Below are 26,601 nucleotides of genomic sequence, written 5' to 3'. Positions count from 1 at the left end.
CAGGTTGTCGGGCAGCCGGACTTCAGTATTCACAGGATTTCATCTGGAGAGAGAGGAGAGAAAGAGGTCAAGGCGTAGGGTAGTTCTGTGTGAGTGGGACCAGTGGACTCAATAGGTTGAGTGAATGAGGAGAGGAGGTCGTCAACCATCTTTTCAAAGTGGTTGACAAAGTCATCCGCAAAGAGGAAGGGGAGGGGGTGGAGGATTAAGGAGGGAGGAGAAGGTGGAAAAGAGTTTGCTAGGATTAGAGGCAGAAGCTTAAAATTTAGAGTGATAGAAAGTGGCTTTAGCAGTGGATACATAGGAAGAGAAAGGTAGAGAGGAGGGTGTGGAAGGATGATAGGTCCTCCGGAAGTTTAGTTTATCCATTTTTGCTCAGCTGCCTGCAGCCCTGTTCTGTAAGCTCGCAATGAGTCATTCAGCCACAGAGCAGGAGGGGATGACTGAGCCGGCCGGGAGTAAAGGGGACAGTGCGAGTCATAGGATGCGGAAAGGGAGGAGAGTAGGGTTGAAAAGGCAGAATCAGGAGACAGGAGGGAGAAGGATTTAGTAGAAGGGAGAGATGATAGGATAGAAGAGGAGAGAGAAGTGGGAGAGAGAGAGTGTGAAGATTGCGATGGTGCATAACCATCCGGGTAGGGGCTGAGTGGCTAGGGTTGGAGGAAAGGGAGACAGAACAGGAAACAAAGAAGTAATCAGAGACCTGGAGGAGGGGTTTCAGTGACATTAGTAGGCGAACAGTCTCTAGTAAAGATGAGGTCAAGCGTATTGCCTGCCTTGTGAGTGGGAGGGGACTGGGAAAGGGTGAGGTAAAAAGAGGCAGAGGGGAAAGAGAGAGTTGTAAAGAAATAAATCGAAGGCAGACGTCAGAATGTTGAAGTCGTCAATTACGAAGAGTGGTGAGCCATCGTTGGGAAATGAGCTTATCATGGTATCAAGCTTATTGAGGAACTTTCTAAGAATACCTGTTGGGCGAAAGATAACAACAATGTTAAGCTTGAGTGGACAAGTGACAATGACAGCATGGAAATCAAATGAGGAGATGGACAGGTGAGAGAAGGAAAAAATTGAATTTCTCCACTTAGGAGAAATGAGTAGCCCTGTGCCACCACCGCGATGACCAGATGCTCTCTAAGAGAAAACGTAGTCAGATGAAGAGAGAGCGGCTGGAGTAGCAGTTTTCTCTGGGGTGATCCATGTCTCCGTCAGGGCCAAAAGGTCAAGGGACTGAATGGCAGCATAGGCTGAGATAAATACGGCATTCTTGACCATAGATCGGCAGCTTCAAACACTGCCAGAGACCAGGAATTCCACATGGGTTGTGTATGCAGGGTACACAAAATTACAAGGGTTGCAGCCAAGGGGTGGGGAGCGTCTGTAAAGCCTACAGGTAGAGGAGCAAACTGAAATCGAAAACACACACAGTTGCAAAAGCTACAAAAGAGCAAAATTAGATCATCTGAAAATCACTAGGTAAGATACTCAAGTGAGAGAGTGGTGTGGAGCCCTCCTCTCTTTCCTTCCTTCCTCGAATAACTCTGCAGAACAACTCGGCAGAACAGTCTTTGTTTCGGTGGCGGTCTTAGTTTTGCGACACGACCGCTGCTGACACGGCCACCGCTGAGAAAACAGAGGAGACTGAAGTACAAATACTAATTGCTAATTGCCTTGCAAAGGTGGAGAGCACACCTCCTGGTACTAATTGCTGATTTCCTAGAATAGGAGAAACCACAATAAAGCCACTGTTTATGAAAACAACAAGTCACAAATTGCCCTGTCCCTTAATCCTGGTTGATGTGTCAACAATCATCTGCAAGTTAATAGCAGTCAGCAGTTCACACACCAAGTAGGCTACTGGGAAGATAGGCAGCACTTAAAGTAGATCCGCTTGTATACCTTAGCTGGCAACATTGATATAGTTGCAGATTGTAACCAATGCCAACCATAATTAACCATATAGTGTATAATAAAGCCTTGACTACAGGTTAAACAATGTACAGCTCCGATTTTCTCCATCATAACCATCAAGGGGGGTAAGTAACAGTGGTGTCCTTGAAAAGGGGAGAATTTAATTGAAGCTTTCCAAAAATGCCAGAAGTATTAATGTACTCCTAATATTCAACAAATAGCATTTGTTTTTCCCATAGGAAAAAAGCAACCACAACTCGCATTTGCGGACCGTGGCGCAAGAGTGGCAACTCAGATGAATGAATAACAGAACACATGGGAAAATAGAGCTTCCAATGTGCTCAAAGGAGCTTTACATCAAATTAAATGGCCATTAGTCTCATGTGGAATTCTTGTCTCGTCACATTTCCGTTGACAAAAATGAAAAGTAATTTGCAATATTTACCGTTTGTTTCCAGGGCATCTCATTTTGTTATCGTCATAGTTTTAGTCAGGAAAAATAGGTTGTTGCCTAGATTTCTTTGTCATAGTTATTGTTGACAAAATTAACACTGATACCATGAAAAGTATACATTGCATCCAATGGTTTAGTAAACCTCCTCCACTTTGTCATGGTAAATCAAAACATTATCAAGTAAGCTGAAGAAAGGACTCTTATGGAAAAACCACATGAGTTCACGTGGAAAATCAATGTTTTGCACATGTAAAAAAACAACAACAACATGTGAAACCATGTGGTTTTGGAACACTTCACATGTGATGATATTTCACATGAAGTTTCACGTGGATATTTTCCAAATGAGATTTCACAGGTGATGCCCTGCAAACAAAAGTTAGTAGTTAGGATGTCCCCGGAACCTCACGCCCTTGCAGTGTTTTCAACTTACATATTGGACACACTTTGACATACATGATTTCATTTTGTATGTTAATTTATATAGTAATTATTATTCAATGTGTCCTCACCTAGGATTTGAACTCACAACCTCTTAGTTCACTGCATTCCGATCTTCCTGCTATGCCACCATATATGTGTCAATAACTGATTTTACCTCTATTCCTACACTTTGGACTTCAAAGTAAATCTCAGCTTTGTTAACCTCTTCATCACTAGGCACCTGGCTAAAGTGCCTGCCTCAAATGCATGCCCAAATTGAATAGAGTATATCTCCAAAACGACAAGGGCTATCAACATAATATTGGTAGCAAAAGAAAGTTAACACATGTGAGATGTATCTTGAAGTGAAATAATGAATGTGGGTATTACTGTGTCAGAGTACATGAAGCTAGAACACAGCATAAATTGGGAGGTTTTGATTCCGCCTGAAAGTAACTTCAGGTTTTATAGGGAATAATCTATTGGACTTATGCAGCTGCAGCCCCTAAACACTATGGGACCATAGCCCAATATCTGATGAGTACTTATGTGAAGTTTGATGCCAATAAAGTAAAGTAAACCAAAGTTGTAGGGGTTTTAGTTGAAGTATGTTTAGGCAGATTACCAAATGGAGACATTTGGGTAGATTTGGGCACCATCAGTGCCATTTGACTTTTATCAGGTACCAGACAGCAAAAGGCATTTAATTTCACTAACATATCACTATATGTGTACATTCCATCAAAATACAACTGTTTTGATGTTGTTTCCCATGTTCTCCCAGACCTCTATACGTGTTCCCATAAAAAAAAACCATACAATGGGAAAGTTTGACTCCAAACTGAGCAGATTTATTAGAAACTATAAACAACACATTTAAAAACAAAAATTACACACATCCCAAAACTATAAACAATGATATGGTGTCCTTGGGTGGGTTGTCACACAAAATGTAGACCCTTTTTTCTCTTCTCTATTATGCCACCTATCTTCTTCTTCCTCTTCTTCCTCCCCGACTCTTGGAGTGGCAGGCCTACCTCCACCACGCTGACTTGGATGCGCTGACTTTGAGAAAGCTTTTCCTTTTCTTTTGGGTTGAGGGCTCTTTACAGGGGACTCAGTGTCCGATGAAGACCGTGGCCGAGGGAGGGGAGCAGAAGTGCGTTGTCTAGACAAGCGGCCAGGCTGAGGAAGAGGAGGCTCTGCCTGAGGAAGGGGAAGCTGTGGCTGAGGAGGCAGATGCTCTGGCTGTGGCTCATCACCCCTATAATCATCTTCACTGTACAAACAAGACAAAAGAGAAAAGAAAATCATGACTAAAACACACTTGTATTCATTCATTGACAAATCTGACTCAAAACAGTCAGATATATAAAATAAATAGTTAGAACTATGAGAATGTTGACTAAAGTGATAATTCAGTGACAAGAAATAATACACATAGCGTTCTATTGTAAGTCAATTTGCGCGTGGGCCTCTAAGCTAAGCTAGCGCTAACTTATGTTGAGCTTCAGTTACTCAAATATATATTTTAGAATGTATGTTTTGTACTCATACAATATAAATTAGTAATAGTAGTATTAGAAGTAATAAATAACAATGGGATTACATACTCTTCTGATGCTTGAGTAGGGCCCTGGACACGATAACCTTCGTTCTCGTCGTTGGGGTCTGGTTCGTCCGGTCTAAGCAGGTCCTCGTCGTCTGATTCAGAGTAAATGGGCATACATGGAGTCCAACTTTCATCTGTTACAATTAATAACGCCTCTGTAACTGTATATTTGTTACTAGAGCCTGCCATATTTGAATAAACTTTGCGTTTTACCTCCGAAATTCTAGTGTTGTGGTGCGCTCTGCGTACCCGTGCGTAATGCAGCAAGTCAACTAATATGAGACAATGAGGTGCGCACCTGGATATTTCAACAACCGGTTGGTCGATTTTGACATGTGACCCCTCTATCGAAAGCTCTGGATCTGTAGAATTAAATGAGAACAATGACAAACCACCGGGATTGCATCATATATCCAGAAGATGGCGACAAAACAGTGCCTGTTGTGATTGAACCAAACTACTGACTTCATCTTCAAACACATTGTTGGCCATGTAAAACGATGGAAACTCATTTAAATCGACTCAGAATGAGAGAGAGACCCTAGAGTATCTTTTCAAGTGGTTTTATTCGATCAGACACTACTTTTGGTAACAGAAACCACAAAGGTAAGACGCAGTTTGTTGTTGTGATAAAAAAAATGGAAGTTTGTTACTGACGTTCTTTGATTAATAGTTTCGTGAGTGTTGGTCATAGAGGAACACGGCTATCACTGTTGGAATCTGTGAGGTAGCAGCTTTTGAATGGTGTATCATTTGTGTAGATAGGTTGAGCAAAATACGTTATCTGTCTACGAATATACGGGCATGCACGGTTTCAAAATACAGCACTGGTTTTGCTATATGCTCATATATTTGCTTGGAGTCTGAATATTATTTAATTTGGGCAACAACAGTTTAGCTAGATTCACAGTTGAGACGCTTCTCGTTCCAGTAGTGTACAACATTCAGGTATTCACACGTTTAAAAACCGTACTATGCCATTGTTTGAGATTGCGGGAGGAGTACCCCGGATATGGGGAACCTCGTGATGAAGAGGTTAAACATACACTCAAGAAAAACTATTATAATTTCATAGTGATTCAGGAGTAACATTGAAAAACATAATAGTATGCCCCACCAACATTAGACAACTATACAGAAAACTTCAAATTGCTGAAATAGGTAAATTAAATCAATGATAGTCAGATTAACTGATAACTAAAATAGCAGTGCAGATGGCACTCTTTTGCTAAGTGCAGAGATGTATTATAGGTAATGAATCTGTAAGGGAGTTCTGAAAACGCTACAGACTGTGGCACAGCACAAAATGTGAAATAAATAAGCCCAGAAGGCTTGGTGCTGGGCCTTTAAGTGCCTGTCCTTAGGCCCAGGCTTTTCACCACTCCTTCTCTCAGACACCAATTCCAGAGTGAAGCTGATGGAATTAGCGATAGCGATCAACACTAGCTTCTTCAGTAAAGCCAGCATGTGGGCGTATTTTTTTCTCCCCCTTTATTTATTGCGGCCTCATGTCATTCTGGCAGTTTGATTGTGAATGATATTGGACACCGGACGCATGTGATTGCTGTCATGCCAGGAAACTTGCCAGTGTGCCAACCAGAGACCATCAAAGAGTCAGGAAGAAAGCCAGAATGCAGCAGTCACTGACAACATCAATGGATAGCCTCTTTATAGCGGGGCCTGTTTTGTTGCCTCATCACGTATAACACAGTGAAGTGAAATATCCTTGGCCTGGCTTGATTGATTCATTGTTTTCTCTCCAACACCCCCTTTCCCTCAATCTTTTTCTTTTTGTTGTTCCCCTGTCTCTCTCCAACGCGTCAGGACGATGCTATCTGCCAAGCTGGTAGTCATATCCTCCTACTCCACCCTGTACCGTGACACTTGTTTACTCTTGAGGATGTGGCATGTGATGAAAGCCAGCTTCCTCTGAGAAAATTGGCTTTCGACAGTCACCTCGTTCCCCTCCCTCAGGATGATAACTGTAGCGTCGTCTCTAACACTGCAACTAGCTCTCTGTGTTAGCACTAACACTGGTGGCTTGACAAGTCGCTCCTCTGATCTAAAGTAGGGGGTTATAGCTCTGAGAAATATTTCTGTTTTTGTGCTGTCTTATCGGTTGAAGAGCTGTGTCAACATGACAGAGGAGGCTCTCAGGCCCTTGGCGATGTGAGGTACTGGGTCAGTGATTTTGTCTAGCCGTTATGTCCGCCCTCATGTCGTGATTTGGTTATGCTGTCTGTTGTTATCCCTCACATATTGGAACATCTATTCCTCCTCCATGTGTCATGTTAAATCACTAATTTGAGTGACTGAGTCTTATTTTTTGATTTCTCTATTCCCACTTGGTTGTTTTTTAATTGTTGTGTGAATGAGAGATGAATGGCTGGAATTAGTTGCAGATTGCTGGGAGATGGAGCCCATTCCCTTAACTTATGGTTATTGACTTAACAAGCTGATCTTTACATTAAGGGAGTACTCAAGGGGTGCACTCCTCTCTAATTTCTATGGCCTAACTATTGAAAGTGATGTAAATACAACAGGAACAGTCTTTGACATAATCGATCATCTCAAGGCAGCCTAAAAAGAATGTCCCATAAAAATGGCACATAAAACCCTTACCTTGCCAACATACTGGTTGTCATTCCCTGTGTACTCCTCTAGAAGAAAGAATTGATTCCACATCCATCCTCGTTTGGAGCGCTGGAGTATCTTTCCATCATCCTTCTCCGGCAATGTTCCCAACAGATTCCCAGTATTTCCAGGTGCCACAGGCAGGGCAGTGATTGGCCGCAGAATGGAGAGCATAAGTAGCATCAGTAAGTGATTGGTTATCATGGTATCCAATCACGTGGGGAAGGAGTTCTGTATGACTAATGAGTTATGGTAATGAGCTTCTGGTAGGATGCACGCTGGAATGCAACGTCACCAAATCAGGCATTGTAGTCCTTTTCCCTTTGATAGCCTATTGATAGGAAGAAGAAAAACAAGGATGAATCAGAGAGATAACACAACAATGATATTGAATTCAGGTAGACATAATTTGTTTCAATATCCCCCCAAAGGTAATAGCGCCTGCCTGTGTCCAATATTAAGAGAAAATTGGCTTCAAAGCTGTTTAGCGTTGCCAGTATTGTAATTGCTACCGTTTTATTCCATAGATACAAAATAATGAATTATATGCTCTGCAAAATGGAATTAGACATTTCCTCAAATGCATTAATTGATTCTCTTAGCAAAGGAATTGTAGTTTCAAATTGCGTCTCAAACAGTCTGCCATTTGATCTAGTATTAGCTCTGATAAGCTAGCTCAAACCTGCTAGTTTCAAACTGCTAGTTCCAGTAAAAAACATGTGACAGTAGTTTTAGTTCATTCAAAAATAAGTTACAGACTCATTCCTAAATACTACAACTGTTTAGCTGGCTAGCTAGCTAGATGACGTGAACTTGCTGTTTTATCCATAGTTATTTTGCTTGCTAGCTATCAGCTGGCTAGCTAGTTCGATTAAACAGTCGTGAAATGACAACACATGTATCATTTCTGGAAACAAATGGCATTGAAAAAGTAAATGAAAATACAGCCAGCTAGAATTAAATTAAAGCTAGCTAGCTTGCTAGCTACTTAGCTATATATACACATTACCAGTCAAAAGTTTGGACACACCTACTCATTCAAGAGTTTTTATTTATTTTTGTACTACATTGTGGAATAATAGTGAAGACATCAAAACTATGAAATAACATATGGAATCATGTAGTAACCAACATTTTTTTAAACAAATCAAAATATATTTTATATTTGAGATTCTTCAAATAGCCACCCTTTGCCTTGATTCAGCTTTGCACACTCTTGGCATTCTCTCAACCAGCTTCATGAGGTAGTCACCTGGAATGCATTTCAATTAACAGGTGTGCCTTCCTAAAAATGTATTTCTGGAATGTCTTTCCTTCTTAATGAAAACGACAGTCCATCATTACTGTAAAACATGAAGGTCAGTCAATACAGATAATTTCAAGAACGTTGAACGTTTCTTCAAGTGCAGTCACAAAAACCATCAAGCGCTATGATGAAACTGGTTCTCATGAGGACCACCACAGGAATGGAAGACCCAGAGTTACCTCTGCTGCAGACGATAAGTTCATTAGAGTTACCAGCCTCAGAAATTGCAGCCCAAATAAATGCTTCACAGAGTTCAAGTAACAGACACATCTCAACATCAACTGTTCAGAGGGGACTGTGTGAATCAGGCCTTCATGGTCAAATTGCTGCAACAACAAACAAAAAACACAATTAAAGGACACCAATCAGAAGAAGAGACCTGATTGTGCCAAGAAACACGAGCAACGAATATTAGATTTGTCCTTTGGTCTAGAGTCCAAATTTGATATTTTTGGTTCCAACCGCCGTGTCTTTGTGAGACGCGGTGAGGGTGAACGGATTATCTCTGCATGTGTATTTCCCATCGTAAAGCATGGAGGAGGAGGTGTTATGGTGTGGGGGTGCTTTGCTGGTGACACTGTCTGTGATTTATTTAGAATTCAGCATGGCTACCACAGCATTCTACAGCGATACGCCATCCCATCTGGTTTGGGCTTAGTCGGACAATCATCTGTTTTTCAACAGGACAATGACCCAACACACCTCCAGGCTGTGTAAGGACTATTTTACCAAGAAGGAGAGTGATGGAGTGCTGGATCAGATGACCTGGCCTCCACAATCCCCCGACCTCAACCCAATTGACATGGTTTGGGATGAGTCGCACCGCAGAGTGAAGGAAAAGCAGCCAACAAGTGCTCAACATATGCCGGAACTCCTTCAAGACTGTTAAAAAAAGCATTCCAGGTGAAGCTGGTTGAGAGAATGCCAAGAGTGTGCAAAGCTGTCATCAAGGCAAAGGGTGGCTATTTGAAGAATCTCAAATATAAAATATATTTTGATTTGTTTAACACTTTTTTGGTTACTACATGATTCCATATGTGTTATTTCATAGTTTTGATGTCTTCACTATTATTATACAATGTAGAAAATAGAAAAATAAAGAAAAACCCTTGAATGAGTAGGTGTGTCCAAACTTTTGACTGGTACTGTATAACTCAACCACAGTTTTCCTAGTCTGCTTCATATTCAGCTTAAGTTAGCCTTCTTCCTGTGTATTGATGAAATGGTGACTGACCACTAACAAAGCTATATCTATGAGTATGTGTTCCATAAGAAAAACTGTCTCTCATGTGCAGAGCTGTGTTGTATTGGTAACACTCCCTGGCACAAGTCACACATTTGATTCTCCATCGGGTACCGGGGTTCAATCCCAGCATCCACCCTCTTTAATATTTCATTTTTGGATCTCATTAGCTTAATTATTTGATTTGCATTCATGGTATAGTATTAATATACAAATGGCGGTGCTTCAGTTCCATCAATGGAAACAATAATACTAATTTGTTCACAGACAAAAGCAGGTTCCTTTGTTCGTTCAAATCTAATACCTTCATTGACATTATTTTCTTTTTTTCAGATTGTTGTGGTGGAATTATAAAATCTGGTCCTTGTTTGTTCACGGTCCCTCGTTAGATACACAATAAATGCTTGTCAGGATGGTGCTGGCACTACGGCCTTTCCACCAGCCTCCCACTAAATGGGCTCTTTTAGAAAAGGAGGACAAGATTTATTAGGATTAACTTCCCAAAGCAATAAATTATGTATGAATCCCCAAATTACCTATCAAGGCAGGCCCTGATGGGGACTTTGCTTCATCTAGGTACTCTATAGCGCGTGCCATGAAGTCAATAATACCTTTAGAAGTCACTGCCAGCAAGCCAATTATTCTCATCAAGCATGGGAGACAGTTTTTTTATATATTCATATATGTGTGTGTGTAGGGTATTATTAAGACAGTTTGGAAACAAAAGGGGGAGCCCATTACAGGTAGGTGGAGCCCATTTAGTGGGAGGCTGGTGGAAAGGCCATAGTGCCAGCGCCATCCTGACAAGCATTCATTGTGTATCTAACGAGGGACCGTGACCAAACAAGGACCAGATTTTATAATTCCACCACTTTTGTTCAACAATCTGAAAAAATAACCCTAACATCAATGAAGGCATTAGATTTGAACGAACAATGGAACCATGTTTTTGTCTGAGAACAAATTAGTATTATGGTTTTCATTGATGGAACTGAAGCACCGCCACATGTAAATTAATATTATCCCATGAATGCAAATCAAATAATTAAGCTAATGAGATCGAAAAATGAAATATTAAAGAGTCTTAAAGAGCTCTGCGGAATGTAATTCATGTCATTAGAGATTGAGCTAATGCTTGTATTGACTCAAACCATGACTCTCATACAGACAGGTTATGTCTTGTATCCAAATGTTAAAAGGTTATGACAATATCAGAGAGAGACAGTTGAGATTGGGAATACTGGTATGGTCTCAGCTGTCATCCAAGGTCAAGACTTCAAAATATTAAGCGGAACTAGACCATTAATGTTGAGTCAGCGAGACCACCATCTAGCAGTTTCCCAGATGTCTAATCTCGGTAAAACACCAGAACATAAACCGATCACTAATTTCAGTAAAATTGGCAATACATGAGGACAAAGTCATAATTTTCACAACACATGAGCTCGACAACATGCATCAACCAATAAAATGTGATATCGACTGTGGTTCTCTCTCCCCATACCACCAGATACAGAATGAAACCAAGAAGATTGGGGGACGTCGTGGGGTGCCAGTAAGCCATAAGCTGATGATGATGTGCTGTTATCACTTCACTACGTGCCCAGGGTTTGCCATGAATATGACAGGCGGAAGGCGGGCGCAGCATCCCAGAAATCGGGAAACATTGTCTGGAAATTAATCTGGGCTGATTCCCGTGATTGCATTTTCTAATTATCATTCAAGGCTGTCCTTGAGTTTTAATAGCATTCTGGATATTAAGCTTTGATGCACCATGCCTATTAAGCATTAGGCCAGTGTGTCTTTTTAGAATTCCTCCAAACCCTCCATTAAAGGATGAGCTGAGCAGAGTGTACTGACTGGATTTCTTGTCCAGATGCTATAGACTCCTCTCACTGAATTATCTAGACTTGATTAGTCCATTAAATGCCTGCAGTGTATTAAAAAGTTGTTTATGATTAGATTAGGTGGTAGAAAGCTTGAGAGGCTTGGCATGCAAACAGAAATCGTTAAATATGCTCTTACAAGTTAAGTCTTTGAGTAGAGCGTTTAATTTATGGTTGTCCATTCTGGCAAAAGCTAGTGGAATAAACACTCTTTCTATAACGCGCACGCACACACACAGACGGTCAGTGGAATTGCGCTCGCCCTTTATACTGTATGAGTATCCTGGGTGCATTTCCACTGAAATCCAAAAACCTGTCTGCAACAGCAGCCTTAATAGGGAATACATAACCACCCGGAGCCCAGCCTGGACCATTCCATTTTACAATAGACTGCTCCCTAGACCTTTATAATAAAGTGGACACTGATGACCACATCTCCCTCTGCAAGAATCAAACTTAAATCACATACATACTGTGTCTTGCTTTGCCATCATCAAACTCACTGAAGGGCACTAAGGGATACCTTACGTACCACCAGTGGTCTACAACCCATCATTTGAGAATATCGTGGTTATGACATTACATCATTCAAAAAAAAATATGATAAAATACAACATATTCTATATTTGGTTTATATGATGTCCCTGTGGATGGATCGATCTTAAAAAGACAGAGAGAAACCAAACGTGGTACTTCTTGCAAATCTAAACATTTTAGAAAAACTGTGCACTTGAGTTTTAGGCAGTTGTGGTCTATTGCGGTCAAGGGATATTGATAGTAACTATAAATGGCTGTTTTGTGATTGACAGTAGGCTCTTACCTACTGATTGCACACTGACAGACCACCACAGAGCCTAAGTGCTACTACAGTAGGGCAGTGACGCAGCTGTGAAAAAGCAGCACACCTGTAAAAGTGTCCACTTGGTGGAGCCCTAGACCTTTCCAACATCGCTAGCATCCCGGCTGCCGCTGCGGTCTCTGGCAAGGCTCGACAGCCCTTTACAGATGCTCTGAAATCTGCAGCATTTTTTTAATTCACTCTTCACTTTGTAACTTGAATACTGGTCCAAAAGGGGGTAGACTTCTTAAATATGTGAGGCCATAAACAGACAATATCATTCCCATTGAATAAATCATCACTGTAGATAGTTATAGAGTTAGAGCTGTAATTTTGATCCGAATGTGACACAATAAGGGGAAGATTATAATTTATTTCAAAGTTTATTTTGCAGTACATTTATGAGTTTATTGATCATATTTTATATTATGTGTTTTGGATGAGCCCACTATACAAAATTCACTTTGTTACAGGATCCAAGCAATTTCGAACAATGACAACCCTTCAGGACCTCATAATAAAAACTTTTGATAGACCTTTTTTATATCCAACATGTTAATTTAAAGATCGGTCCGTTATGTTTACATTTGAGAGCCATGCAGTGTGTGTGGGAGGGCAGGGATTTTCGTTTACTCATTCCAACACTGAAAGGCCAGTACATATCTGACAATAATTTAGAGAACATGTTAGTGGTTAGTTTGTGTTAAACAATAATGGCATTACACAAACGACCAAGTACAAAATGCACCCTAATAAATCACCTGTGTGACTATAAAGCTGTCTCTACCAAGCCCCACAGAACACAGCAGCAGAGAACGAGAGGAAGAGAGGGAGAGAGAGAAGAAAAGAGAGAAGGAGACAGACAGACAGACGGACAGAGAGATGCGTTCTTTGCTTAGGGGTACATACGACATCCTAACATACTCATTACCCCTCTAAGTGCAGTGCTCAAAACCCAATGATCAACCCCTTCACCCTTCCATGCATTTGAGCTGAGATAGGATCAGTAGTACAGTGCCTAACCATCAATTCTGCTCACACTTAATTACAGGTAACGTTTTGCCATCTCTACCACACACACACACACACACACACACACACACACACACACACACACAAACACCTCTGGCAGCTGACATAATAGTCTGAATATCACTTAGCTTATTGGTGAAAGGCTGTTCATTAAAAACATCTAATCAGAGTTATACACTGGAGGAAGTAAACTGCCGTTAGCGTTCACATCTGTAAATCCACTGCATGCGCAAACACAATGCCAGTCCTATTTTGTTTAAGAAAAGTATCTGAATACATGGAGCTACTGTTCTTCTTCTATCACTTTCTATGTTGGAGTTTCCTAAGACTGCAGTGGTTTTATAGAGATGGAGAGGAAAGTTGACCCCATAGATTTGGTAGGACTAAAACTTATTCAACACAGAGGTCCCAGATATAACCCTTTGATTTAATGTTATTTATAAGCATGGCAGGTGTCCAAAGTAAAGAAAACTGCACGTTAACAACATGATTTAATTATTTACCTGTTCGCAACGATCCAGCACCTATCTATTGCAGGTGGGTTGTTTCATCCCACCATCCAGAAAAGTGAGGCAAAATATCCTTTAAAACAGCACAGAAAACCAGAAACCTTACCTTTTGTATTTACAGCTTAGTAGTGTCCATCTGTGTTTCTGAGTGTCATGCTACTCTGTCCCTACTCCTCACGTAGCAGTGCTTAGAGGTGGCGCTTATTCTGAATCCTCTCGGCTGCACTTACATTCCAAGACTGACAACAGTGCTGCGAGAGCTAGTGTGTGTGCAAGTGTCTGTTCAGCGTGCTTCTCTCCCTCCCTCTACCTCGCTCTCTTTCTCCACCCCCTGCCTCTCTTTTTTCTCTTCTCCCCCCACCCTCTTTCTTCCCAACCTCTCTCTCCCTCCCCATCTCTCTCCCTCTTTTTCTCTATCCCTATCGGTCTCTCTCACTGACTCTCTCTCCATCCCCCCCACCCCCCCTCTCTCTCTGCATCACTTCTTGCTGTGGATGTCAGGGAGGCTGAAGCAGAGAAGAAAGAAAGAGAGAAAGAGAAAGAACAGAAAAAGGAGCAAAAGCAACAAGGGGACAAGGAAAGGGAGAAGGGAGAAAATAGTGTCCTTACTCCCAGCAGTTGACTACAGCAGCAGTGGGATTGAGGACGGCGGAGGTTCGGAGGCTGAAGGGGGGTGGACTCCTGAATGCAGAGAGAAAGGGAGAAAGGCAGCTATGTAGAGGAGGATCCCTAGTCTAAGCTAGGATGTACTAAACAGACCAGCTACTCTGATAGATTGACTCTGATGTCTAAAGTAATCGTCCCGATCTAATCTCCTTTCAATGACAGTGGAATGAAGGAGAAACCGGCCATAAGTTGTAAATAACCCTCTCAGAGGTGGGGATGTTTCTCCATCTCCATCGCCGCCTGGTGACTTGGCCGACCGGCCGGCAGTGAAACTTAGTGTGTGTGAGCAGGAAGTCCTTCCGAGCAGGCAGCACTCCGTCATATCTTTTCATTATGTGCTTCGTCTTGGATGCATATCAATATATCTCTTCCACATTCCCTTTTGAAAGTGATATAGCATTTTAATTTAGTTGAGGGAAATGGAGAGAGATAATATATCATCACTGTGGTGTTTGATGCTGAGGACAGAGAGAGAGAGAGGGAGAGAGAGAGAGAGAGATTGAGAGACAAGAGTGGGACAGAGAGATGGAGAGACAAGAGTGGGACAGAGAAGGCATCACATGCCAATACACATACATGTACCTTGAGCTGATAAATGATATGTGATGGAGAAACTTTGCAATGCATGGGTTGCCACTCAGGTTCTGCAGTCTGAATTAAATATTTAAGGAAAGCAGCAGCAGTTCCGCTAGCTCTCATCCCAGCACAAGTTGTATCTCCCACTATCAGTGTGGATAGATGATTAACTCGACGTCCCTATGGGCCTTAGTCAAAAGGTGTGCACTATGTTGTGAATAGGGTGCCATGTGTGATGCAGACAAATTGCACCTAATAAATAAATCAAAATGCAAACAGGCTAAACTAATTAACACAGGCACAGGCACTAAGGTAGCCTTTCTCTGATGTGAAGCCAAGTCCACATCATTCACAATTAACAGTTGTGTTGTTTCTGCTGTCATGCTATATATACAGGGTAGCTGTCTGTGTGTGTGTGTCAGTGTGTGTGTGTGTGTGTCAAGTGTGTGTGTGTGTGTGTGTGTGTGTGTGTGTGTGCGTGCGCCTGTGTACGTGAGTGCGCATGTGGTATGGATGTGTGCCCAGGTGTGTGTGTGTGTGTGTGTGTAACAGGCCAGTGTAAAAACCAGGCCATTTTGTACATATACAGAATATGTGTTTTAATGTACCTGTTATTTACATCCCTGGGAGGTTAATTATGTTGTTATTATTGAGTCCAAACAACTCCGTGCAAACATCAGGAAAGAAATCAGCCGCATTGTTTGTCTGACTCTGGTTTACACCTTAAAAATAAATAAGTTTGAAGCAAATAAGGTTCATGAGATAGATGAAATAGGGGAACTATTGTAGGGTCCCTGAAGAACCATAAATGGGATGGTTCTGTAAAATAACGTACAAAAATCAGAAATCAGAAACCAGAAATGTTTGCCCCCCCCCCACCGAATCAGAATTGAAGAAATGCGGTAAGGTTTTAAGCCATATTTGCATATTTCCAAGGGTGCCTTTGAGTGTTTTTTAGAGTACCTAGTACCACCCATTACTACAGTGGGGAAAAAATGTATTTAGTCAGCCACCAATTGTGCAAGTTCTCCCACTTAAAAAGATGAGAGAGGCCTGTAATTTTCATCATAGGTACACGTCAACTATGACAGACAAAATGAGAAAAAAAAATGCAGAAAATCACATTGTAGGATTTTTAATGAATTTATTTGAAAATTATGGTGGAAAATAAGTATTTGGTCAATAACAAAAGTTTCTCAATACTTTGTTATATTCCCTTTGTTGGCAATGACACAGGTCAAACGTTTTCTGTAAGTCTTCACAAGGTTTTCACACACTGTTGCTGGTATTTTGGCCCATTCCTCCATGCAGATCTCCTCTAGAGCAGTGATGTTTTGGGGCTGTCGCTGGGCAACACGGACTTTCAACTCCCTCCAAAGATTTTCTATGGGGTTGAGATCTGGAGACTGGCTAGGCCACTCCAGGACCTTGAAATGCTTCTTACGAAGCCACTCCTTCGTTGCCCGGGTGGTGTGTTTGGGATCATTGTCATGCTAAAAGACCCAGCCACGTTTCATCTTCAATGCCCTTGCTGATGGAAGGAGGTTTTCACTCAAAATCTCACGATACATGGCCCCATTCATTCTTTCCTTTACATGGATCAGTCGTCCTGGTCCCTTTGCAGAAAAAACAGCCCCAAAGCATGATGTTTCTACCCCCATGCTTCACAGTAGGTATGGTGTTCTTTGGATGCAACTCAGCATTCTTTGTCCTCCAAACACGACGAGTTGAGTTTTTGCCAAAAAGTTATATTTTGGTTTCATCTGACCATATCACATTCTCCCAATCCTCTTCTGGATTATCCAAATGCACTCTAGCAAACTTCAGACGGGCCTGGACATGTACTGGCTTAAGCAGGGAGACACGTCTTGCACTGCAGTATTTGAGTCCCTGGTGGCGTAGTGTGTTACTGATGGTAGGCTTTGTTACTTTGGTCCCAGCTCTCTGCAGGTCATTCACTAGGTCCCCCCGTGTGGTTCTGGGATTTTTGCTCACCGTTCTTGTGATCATTTTGACCCCACGGAGTGAGATCTTCGCGTGGAGCCCCAGATCGAGGGAGATTATCAGTGTTCTTGTATGTCTTCCATTTCCTAATAATTGCTCCCACAGTTGATTTCTTCAAACCAAGCTGCTTACCTATTGCAGATTCAGTCTTCCCAGCCTGGTGCAGGTCTACAATTTTGTTTCTGGTGTCCTTTGACAGCTCTTTGGTCTTGGCCATAGTGGAGTTTGGAGTGTGACTGTTTGAGGTTGTGGACAGGTGTCTTTTATACTGATAACAAGTTCAAACAGGTGCCATTAATACAGGTAACGAGTGGAGGACAGAGGAGACTCTTAAAGAAGAAGTTACAGGTCTGTGAGAGCCAGAAATCTTGCTTGTTTGTAGGTGACCAAATACTTATTTTCCACCATAATTTGCAAATAAATTCATTAAAAATCCTACAATGTGATTTTCTGGAATTTTTTTCTCTCATTTTGTCTGTCATAGTTGACGTGTACCTATAATGAAAATTACAGGCCTCTCTCATCTTTTTAAGTGGGAGAACTTGCACAATTGGTGGCTGACTAAATACTTTTTTTCCCCCACTGTATATTTTCTGGTGACAGAGACATGGTTGTTGCATTCATTCATTTTCAGTCCTGTGGCATTCACGTGTATACCTTGTAATTAAAACTAAATGATTTAAGACAATACAATACGTATTTCATAAGGCCTTCTTTTAAGTGCCTAGTTTTACCCTAATACAGTCGCCTGAAACTCATATTATTGGAATCCAGCCAGAGTCGGGATATCCAACATCTGGAGAAAAAAAATCACCTGCAACCTGCATTCAGAATGAATGCCAAGATTGGGAAGACTAAGATATGGGACTACCTTAATTAAACATCTAAACTGGAACAACAATTTCAGTAACGGGTGCAATAAATCCAAGTTACAGATTGGAATAGTTTAGAAAAATATACAGTAACAGTGAAAAGTGTTTTAAACACTTCTTTGGTTACTACATGATTCCATATGTGTTATTTCATAGTTTTGATGTCTTCACTATTATTCTACAAGGTAGAACATCGTAAAAATAAAGAAAAACCCTTGAATGAATAGGTGTGTCCAAACTTTGGACTGGTTCTGTTTGGTACTTATATTTGAGCAGCATAACATTAATGAATCAGTCAATGCACATGCAAAAACATAGGCATTGAAACAAACATATATTTTTTTTAACCTGCAATAGACCAAAACTCTCTCACACACACTGCCAACAAATAACTCCCCTAGGTGCAGTACTTACAGTATAACTCTAAGTACATCAGTAGCTAGCTTAGTAAAAGTATTCCACTGCCTTTCAAACTGTTTTCTTTTCAAATCCATGTCACTTGCCCTCTATTCTTCTACCACCACTTGGTACAGTGTCTTCAGTTATTACTGTGTAGTGAGGAGTATTTGTTGCATTAAATCAACATTTTTTATTCCAGGGGCAGCAACAGCTATCTGAAGTAAATGCATTTCAGGGATGCTATCCCAATTGTCCTCTGCATCCCAAATGGCACACTATTTCCTATATAGTGCATGACTTTTGACTAGAGCCCTATGAGCCTACATTAAAAGTAGTGCACTATAAAGGGAATAGGGTGCCATTTGGGTCTGCTCCTATCAGCATCCATTTGGGTCTGCTCCTATCAGCTTACACCCCCTTTCACCTCCACAGAGCTCCCTGATCCTTATTGAAGCTGTGATCTTTCATCAGACCTCGCCAGGAGTATATGCCAGGAGGTGGTGTGTAGGGGCTAATGGCACCGTATTCCCTATTTAGTGCACTACTTTTGACCAGGACCCATAGGGTTCTGGTCAAAAGTAGTGCACTATGTAGGGAAAAGGGTGCCATTTGGGACAAAACCATGGTCTGTAGAGAAAATATAGAATCACACAACAAGTTGAGCTTACAGTGAAATCCTATAGTTTCTCTACAGACCATTGCTGGCACCATATTCCCTTTATTAATGGTAGGTTTATTTGAACAGTGAGAGACAGAATAACAACAACAAAAATCCAGAAAAACGCATGTCAAAAATGTTATAAATTGATTTGCATTTTAATGAGGGAAATAAGTATTTGACCCCCTCTCAATCAGAAAGATTTCTGGCTCCCAGGTGTCTTTTATACAGGTAACGAGCTGAGATTAGGAACACACTCTTAAAGGGAGCGCTCCTAATCTCAGTTTGTTAACTGTAAAAAAGACACCTGTCCACAGAAGCAATCAATCAGATTCCAAACTCTCCACCATGGCCAAGACCAAAGAGCTCTCCAAGGATGTCAGGGACAAGATTGTAGACCTACACAAGGCTGGAATGGGCTACAATACCATTGCCAAGCAGCTTGGTGAGAAGGTGACAACAGTTGGTGCGATTATTCGCAAATGGAAGAAACACAATCTCACTCGGCCTGGGGCTCCATGCAAGATCTCACCTCGTGGGGTGCAATGATCATGAGAACGGTGAGGAATCAGCCCAGAACTACACGGGAGGATTTTGTCAATGATCAAAGCAGCTGGGACCATAGTCACCAAGAAAACAATTGGTAACACACTACGCCGTGAAGGACTGAAATCCTGCAGTGCCCGCAAGGTCCCCCTGCTCAAAGCACATATACAGGGCCGTCTGAAGTTTGCCAATGAACATCTGAATGATTCAGAGGAGAACTGGGTGAAAGTGTTGTGGTCAGATGAGACCAAAATCGAGCTCTTTGGCATCAACTCAACTCACCGTGTTTGGAGGAGGAGGAATGCTGCCTATGACCCCAAGAACACTATATCCACCATCAAACAAGGAGGTGGAAACATTATGCTTTGGAGGTGTTTTTCTGCTAAGGGGACAGGACAACTTCACCGCATCAAAGGGACGATGGAAGGGGCCATGTACCGTCAAATATTGGGTGAGAACCTCCTTCCCTGATGTGTACGACAGTGTGTTCCAGTTCCCGCCAATATCCAGCAACTTTTCACAGCCATTGAAGAGGAGTGGGACGACATTCCACAGGCCACAATCAACAGAATGATCAACTCTATGTGAAGGAGATGTGTCGCACTGCATGAGGCAAATGGTGGTCACACCAGATACTGACTGGTTTTCTGATCTACCCCCCTACTTTTTTTTTTTAAGGTATCTGTGACCAACAGATGTACACTACATGACCAAAAGTATGTGGACACCTGCTCATCGAATATCTCATTCCAGAATCATGGCAATTAATATGGAGTTGGTGCTGCTATAACAGCCTCCGATCTTCTGGGAAGGCTTTCCACTAGATGTTGGAACATTGCTGCGGGGACTTGCTTCCATACAGCCACAAGAGCATTAGTTAGGTCGGGCACTGATGTTGGGCGATTAGGCCTGGCTCGCAGTTGGCAATCCAATTCATCCCAAAGGTGCTCAATGGGGTTGAGGTCAGGGCTCTGAGCAGGCCAGTCAAGTTATTCCACACCGATCTCGACAAACAATTTCTGTATGGACCTCACTGTGCACGGGGCCATTGTCATGCTGAAACAGGAAAGGGCCTTCCCCAAACTGTTGCCACAAAGTTGGAAGCACAGAATCCTCTATAATGTCATTGTATGCTGTAGCGTTAAGATTTCCCTTCACTGGAACTAAGGGGCCTAGCCCAAACCATGAAAAACAGCCCCAGACCATTATTTCTCCTCCATCAAACTTTACAGTTGGCACAATGCATTGGGGCAGGTAGCATTCTCCTGGCAGCCGCTACACCCAGATTTGTCCGTCGGACTGCCATATGGTGAAGCATGATTCATCACTCCAGAGAACGCGTTTCCACTGCTCCAGAGTCCAATGGCGGCAAGCTTTACACCACTCCAGCTGACGCTTGTGTGCGGCTTCAGCACTCTGTGGTCCCATTCTGTAAGCTTGTGTGTCCTACCACTTCGCAGCTGAGCTGTTGTTGCTCCTAGATGTTTCCACTTCACAATAACAGCACTTACAGTTGACCGGGGCAGCTCTAGCAGGGCAGAAATTTGACCAACTGACTTGTTGGAAAGGTGGCCCCGTGTAGCTCAGTTGGTAGAGCATGGCGCTTGCAACGCCAGGGTTGTGGGTTCGTTTCCCAAGGGGGGCCAGTATGAAAAATGTATGCACTCACTAACTGTAAGTCGCTCTGGATAAGAGCGTCTGCTAAATGACTAAAATGTCAAATGTGGCATCCGATGACGGTGCCACGTTGAAAGTCACTGAGCTCTTCAGTAAGGTCATTTTACTGCCAATGTCTGTCTATGAAGATTGCATGGCTGTGTGCTCGATTTTATACACCTGTCAGCAACGGGTGTGGCTGAAATAGCCAAATCCACTAATTTGAAGGGGTGTCCACATACAATATGTAGTGTATATCTGTTTTCCCAGTCACTTGAAATCCATAGATTAAGCCTAATGAATTTATTTCAAATGACTGATTTCCTTATATGAACTGTAACTCAGTAACACCTTTGAAATTGTTGCACGTTGCTTTAATATTTTTGTTCAGTGTAGTTAGCTAGGGTTTGAAGTAGGTGTATCTACCAATCTTATTTGTATTTGTTCAATGCCTCAATTGGTTTTATAAACTATATTGGATATATGGCTGTACAGATTCGAATCAACCCAAGATGATGAACCCTGAAGATGGGACAAAGTGCATGACAAGGTGGCCCAGAGGAAGCCAGCTGTTCTCAACCCCTACATTGCCCCTAGGAACATACAGAGAAGGAACTGCCAGGTGTGTCATAATAGCCCGGAAGTAAAGCCACACTGAGAGCCAAATTATAAATGGGATACATTGAATAGATGGAGCACGGTGGGAAAAAAACGCATTAAAACGCATTAAATGTATTTTCATCATTCAATTAAATGTGTTCATCATTCAATTAATACATTAAATATATACTCTCATGGTAGTTTGTATTTATTTTATAGTTTTCATGGGTCCATTATTTTCCCATTAACGTCTTATAGCAACCGTATATTCTTGGCAGCCCTGGTGTGAAGGGGAAGGAATGGCAGTGCATACCGTCATATGACCCTAAATATTTTGATGTGTAATTTGGAATTATAATTTCAGAGGACCAGTGCTTCTATAGCGAACAACAAAAGTGTGATGTTTGGATGTGATGTTGTTAGACTAGCCTACATATCCTTGTTTCCTCTTCAAAGTGCACTGGTGCACAAGTGATAGGTTACATTTTAGGATGGTAGGAAAGGTATATGTCTGACTGTCCCTATTGTTGTGTTTTCTATGTTTTGTTTAGGCCTATGTGATAAGTGTTAAGATTTCCTCTTGTAGGACAAACATGAATCTGGGAACTTCATTAATATAATGTGGAATGTAATGGGTATATGCTCTTCTCTATTCGCTACAGAAAATTGTAAAGGAATAACGTTAGGAAACAAGAATGTCAACCTGCAGCAGTCAAATGATTTGGCATAAATAGAAGCAAGCGCCAAAAGCTTGATAAAAAGTGTAAAACAAATGTGACTCAATTCAGGAAATCAGGCGTATGTCATGCGTCACTACTTCACAGGACAGGCATTTGAACGTAAACATAGTTTTTTATCAAAATGCGTTTTTTGGCAGAAATGCCTAATGGAATGTGAACTTTCATGTGCCTTAATAACTAACTTGTATGACATCTGTAAATACAAATAAAATGGGTAAATTACTAGCCCAGTTGGTTTAGCCACGGAAAAAGACAGAAACCTTCCCGCTAGCCATGATTGGCTGAGATAATGTATGGGCTGGACATGCCGAGAGATGAGTTTGGATTGGTCTGCCATGTAGCACGCTTCTGTCTATAGCTAACGTGCTGCTCAGTATGTGTAGGTAATCCTTTCTATCGCATAGTTTTTGAAAGATATCACTAAGAACTGCAAACGTGTTGCTAAGGCTCTCCACTTTCTGGAGGACCTAGTTTTGGAATGCCGGTGGAAGCAGAGTATGATAGCTAAGGAGATGGAGAAAATTCAGGTATTTGATTGCAAATGCGAAGCGAGTCGAAAAGAGAACACAGAAGGCTTCTGTGTTGTATAAAACACCTGTCTCCGGATTACATCTTCAAACTAAGGGCAACCATGGCATCCGTGACAGAGAGGGAGAAGTGTACATCCATGTATACGGGTAAGATAGTCTAGCTAGCTAGATTTTCAGATATTATTTGTTTCTAATTTTGTCTAGAAGTTGTTTTCATTGCAAGTTAAAGCATACTGTTAGCTAGCTAGCTAACATTAGCTGGCTGGCTCACTAGCTAACGTTAGGTGTTGATCTGTATCTCAGAGCCATTTGCATTGCTATTTACAGCCTAATGTTAGCTAGCTAGCTAAAATTAAACCTAGTAGTTGGTTAGCTTTAGCTACCTGTAGATTCATGCAGGGTAGTAACGTTATGAGTTGGGATTGGTTCATTGTTTAGCTAGCTACATGTCTAAACAAGGACTTCACTATGCAAGTAACCATTTCACTGTACCGTTTACACCTTCTGTGTCCTGTGCATGTCGGTTTGAGTAAAAATGACGCTGGAGGAGATTGCTGCCATTTTACAGCCCTCTAATCAATTATGCTATTATGTGGTTTTTTTCGTGTTATTTGTAATTTATACTGTACATAATGTTTCTGCCACCGTCTCTTATGACGAAAAGGAGCTTCTGGATATCAGGACAGTGATTACTCACCTCGTATTGGACGAAGATTTTTTCTTCAATGAGTCGGACGCAAAGGATATTCAACAGACACAAATCCCTGTCATTTGCATGAGAAAGAGACAGAGATATTGTGGACGTAGGTCGGGGTGCCTTATAAGGATCCGACGGCGAGCAAGTAATCTGCCTCTTCCATCAATCCTATTAGCCAACCTACAACCATTGGAAAACAAAATGGACCACCTAAGATCAAGAAAATCCTACCAACAGCACATTAAAAACGGTAATATCTTATGTTTCACCGAGTCATGGCTGAACGACAACATGGATAACATACAGCTGGCGGGATATACGCTACATCGGCAGGATAGAACGGCTGACTCCGGTAAGACAAGGGGTGGCGGTCTGTGTATATTTGTAAACAACAGCTGGTGCACGAAATCTAATACTAAGGAAGTCTCGAAGTTTTGCTCGCCTGAGGTAGAGTATCTCATGATAAGCTGCAGACCACACTATTTACAAAGAGAGTTTTCTTCTATATTTTTCATAGCTGTCTATTTCCCACCACAAACCGATGCTGGCACTAAGATTGCTTATGGCCTTATACAGCTCACTGAGCTCCTAGTGGCTGGGGACTTCAATGCAGGGAAACTTAAATATGTTCTACCTAATTTCTACCAGCATGTTAAATGTGCAACCAGAGGAAAAAAAACCTCTAGACCACCTTTACTCCACACACAGAAACGCATACAAAACTCTCCCTCGCCCTCCATTTGGCAAATCTGACCATAATTCTAACCTCCTGATTCCTGCTTATTAGCAAAAACTAAAGCAGGAAGCAGCAGTGACTCGGTTATTCAGGAAGTAGTCAGATGACGCAGATGCTAATCTACAGGACTGTTTTGCTAGCACAGACTGGAATACGTTCCGGGATTCTTCTGATAGCATTGAGGAGTACACCACATAAGTAACTGGCTTCATCAATAAGTGCATCGATGACATCGTCTCCACAGTGACCGTACGTACATACCCCAACTAGAAGCCATGGATTACAGGCAACATCCACACTGAGCTAAAGGGTAGAGCTGCCTCTTGCAAGGAGCGGGACTCTAACCCGGACGCTTATAAGAAATCCCGCTATGCCCTCTGTCGAACCATCAAACAGGCAAAGAGTCAATAAAAGACTAAGATTGAATCGTACTACACTGGCTCCGATGCTCGTCGGATGTGGCAGGGCTTACAAACTTTTACAGACTACAAAGGGAAGCTCAGCCGTGAGCTGCCCAGTGACACGAGCCTACCAGACGAGCTAAACCACTTCTATGCTCGTTTCGAGGCAAGCAACACTGAAGCATGCATGAGCGCATCAGCTGTTCCGGATGACTATGTGATCACGCTCGCCGTAGCCGATGTGAGTAAGACTTTTAAGCAGGTCCATATTCACAAGGCTGCAGGGCCAGACGGATTACCAAGATGTGTACTCCGAGCATGCGCTGACCAACTGGCAAGTGTCTTCACTGACATTTTCAACATGTCCCTGACTGAGTCTGTATTACCAACATGTTTCAAGCAGACCACCATAGTCCCTGTGCCCAAGAACACTAAGATAACCTGCCTAAATGACTACCGACCCGTAGCACTCACGTCTGTAGCCATGAAGTGCTTTGAAAGGCTGGTCATGGCTCACATCAACACCATTATCCCAGAAAGCCTAGACCCACTCCAATTTGTATACCCCCTCCAACAGATCATGCAATCTCTATTGCACTCCACACTGCCCTTTCCCACCTGGACAAGAGGAACACCTACGTGAGAATGCTATTCATTGACTACTGCTTAGCGTTCAACACCATAGTGCCCTCAAAGCTCATCACTAAGCTATGGACCCTGGGATTAAACACCTCCCTCTGCAACTAGATCCTGGACTTCCTGACGGGACACCCCCAGGTGGTAAGGGTAGGTAACAACACATCTGCCACGCTGATCCTAAACATGGGGTCCCCTCAGGGGTGCGTGCTCAGTCCCCTCCTGTACTCCCTGTTCACCCATTCCTGCATTGCCAGGCATGACTCCAACACCATCATTAAGTTTGCCGACGACACAACAGTGGTAGGCCTGATCACCGACAACGATGACACAGCCTATAGGGAGGTGGTCAGAGACATGGCCGTGTGGTGCCAGGATAACAACCTTTCCCTCAACGTGATCAAGACAAAGAAGATGATTGTGGACTACAGAGAAAAAAAGAGGACTGAGCACGCCCCCATTCTCATCGATAGGGCAGTAGTGGAACAGGTTGAGAGCTTCAAGTTCCTTGGTGTCCACATCACCAACAAACTATCATGGTCCAAACACACCAACACAGTCGTGAAGAGGGCACGACAAAGCCTATTCCCCCTCAGGAGACTGAAAAGATTTGACATGGGTCCTCTTATCCTCAAAATGTTCTACAGCAGCAACATCGAGAGCATCCTGACTGGTTGCATCACCACCTGGTACGGCAACTGCTCTGCCTCCAACCACAAGGCACTACAGAGGGTAGGGCGTACGGCCCAGTACATCACTGGGGCCAAGCTTCCTGCCATCCAGAACCTCTATACCAGGCGGTGTCAGAGGAAGGCCCTAAAAATTGTCAAAGACTCCAGCCACCCTAGTCATAGACTGTTCCCTCTGCTACTGCACGGCAAGCGGTACCGGAGTGCCAAGTCTAGGTATAAAAGGCTTCTTAACAGCTTCTACACCCAAGCCATAATACTCCTGAACAGTTAATCTTGGCTACCCCGACTATTTGCATTGTCCCCCCCCACCTCACCCCACCCCCTCTTTTACGCTGCTGCTACTCTGT

At 42.4% G+C, this 26,601-nt stretch overlaps 1 protein-coding gene across 2 annotated transcripts in view; it reads right to left on the bottom strand.

Moving 5' to 3' along the window:
- The window catches only part of LOC121549970 (cadherin-10), a 110,886-nt gene that overhangs the window by 45,049 nt on the left and 39,236 nt on the right, over positions 1-26,601 (bottom strand). Inside the window, exons 1-2 of one of the 2 annotated variants that reach the window (XM_041862000.1) lie at positions 13,952-14,142; positions 7,020-7,362 (exon numbers count right to left, since the gene is read on the bottom strand). In XM_041862000.1, the coding sequence (XP_041717934.1) occupies positions 7,020-7,235 (216 nt within the window). In that variant the 5' untranslated portion in view covers positions 7,236-7,362; positions 13,952-14,142. Of the gene's footprint in view, positions 1-7,019; positions 7,363-13,951; positions 14,143-26,601 lie in introns of those variants that run through there. The other variant, XM_041862001.1, reaches the window with a different exon arrangement.

Source organism: Coregonus clupeaformis, chromosome 34 (assembly GCF_020615455.1).
Source record: "Coregonus clupeaformis isolate EN_2021a chromosome 34, ASM2061545v1, whole genome shotgun sequence".
NCBI lineage: Eukaryota > Metazoa > Chordata > Actinopteri > Salmoniformes > Salmonidae > Coregonus > Coregonus clupeaformis.
Note: the sequence above shows the minus strand (reverse complement) of the source record. Positions and strands in the feature narration are given on the sequence as shown.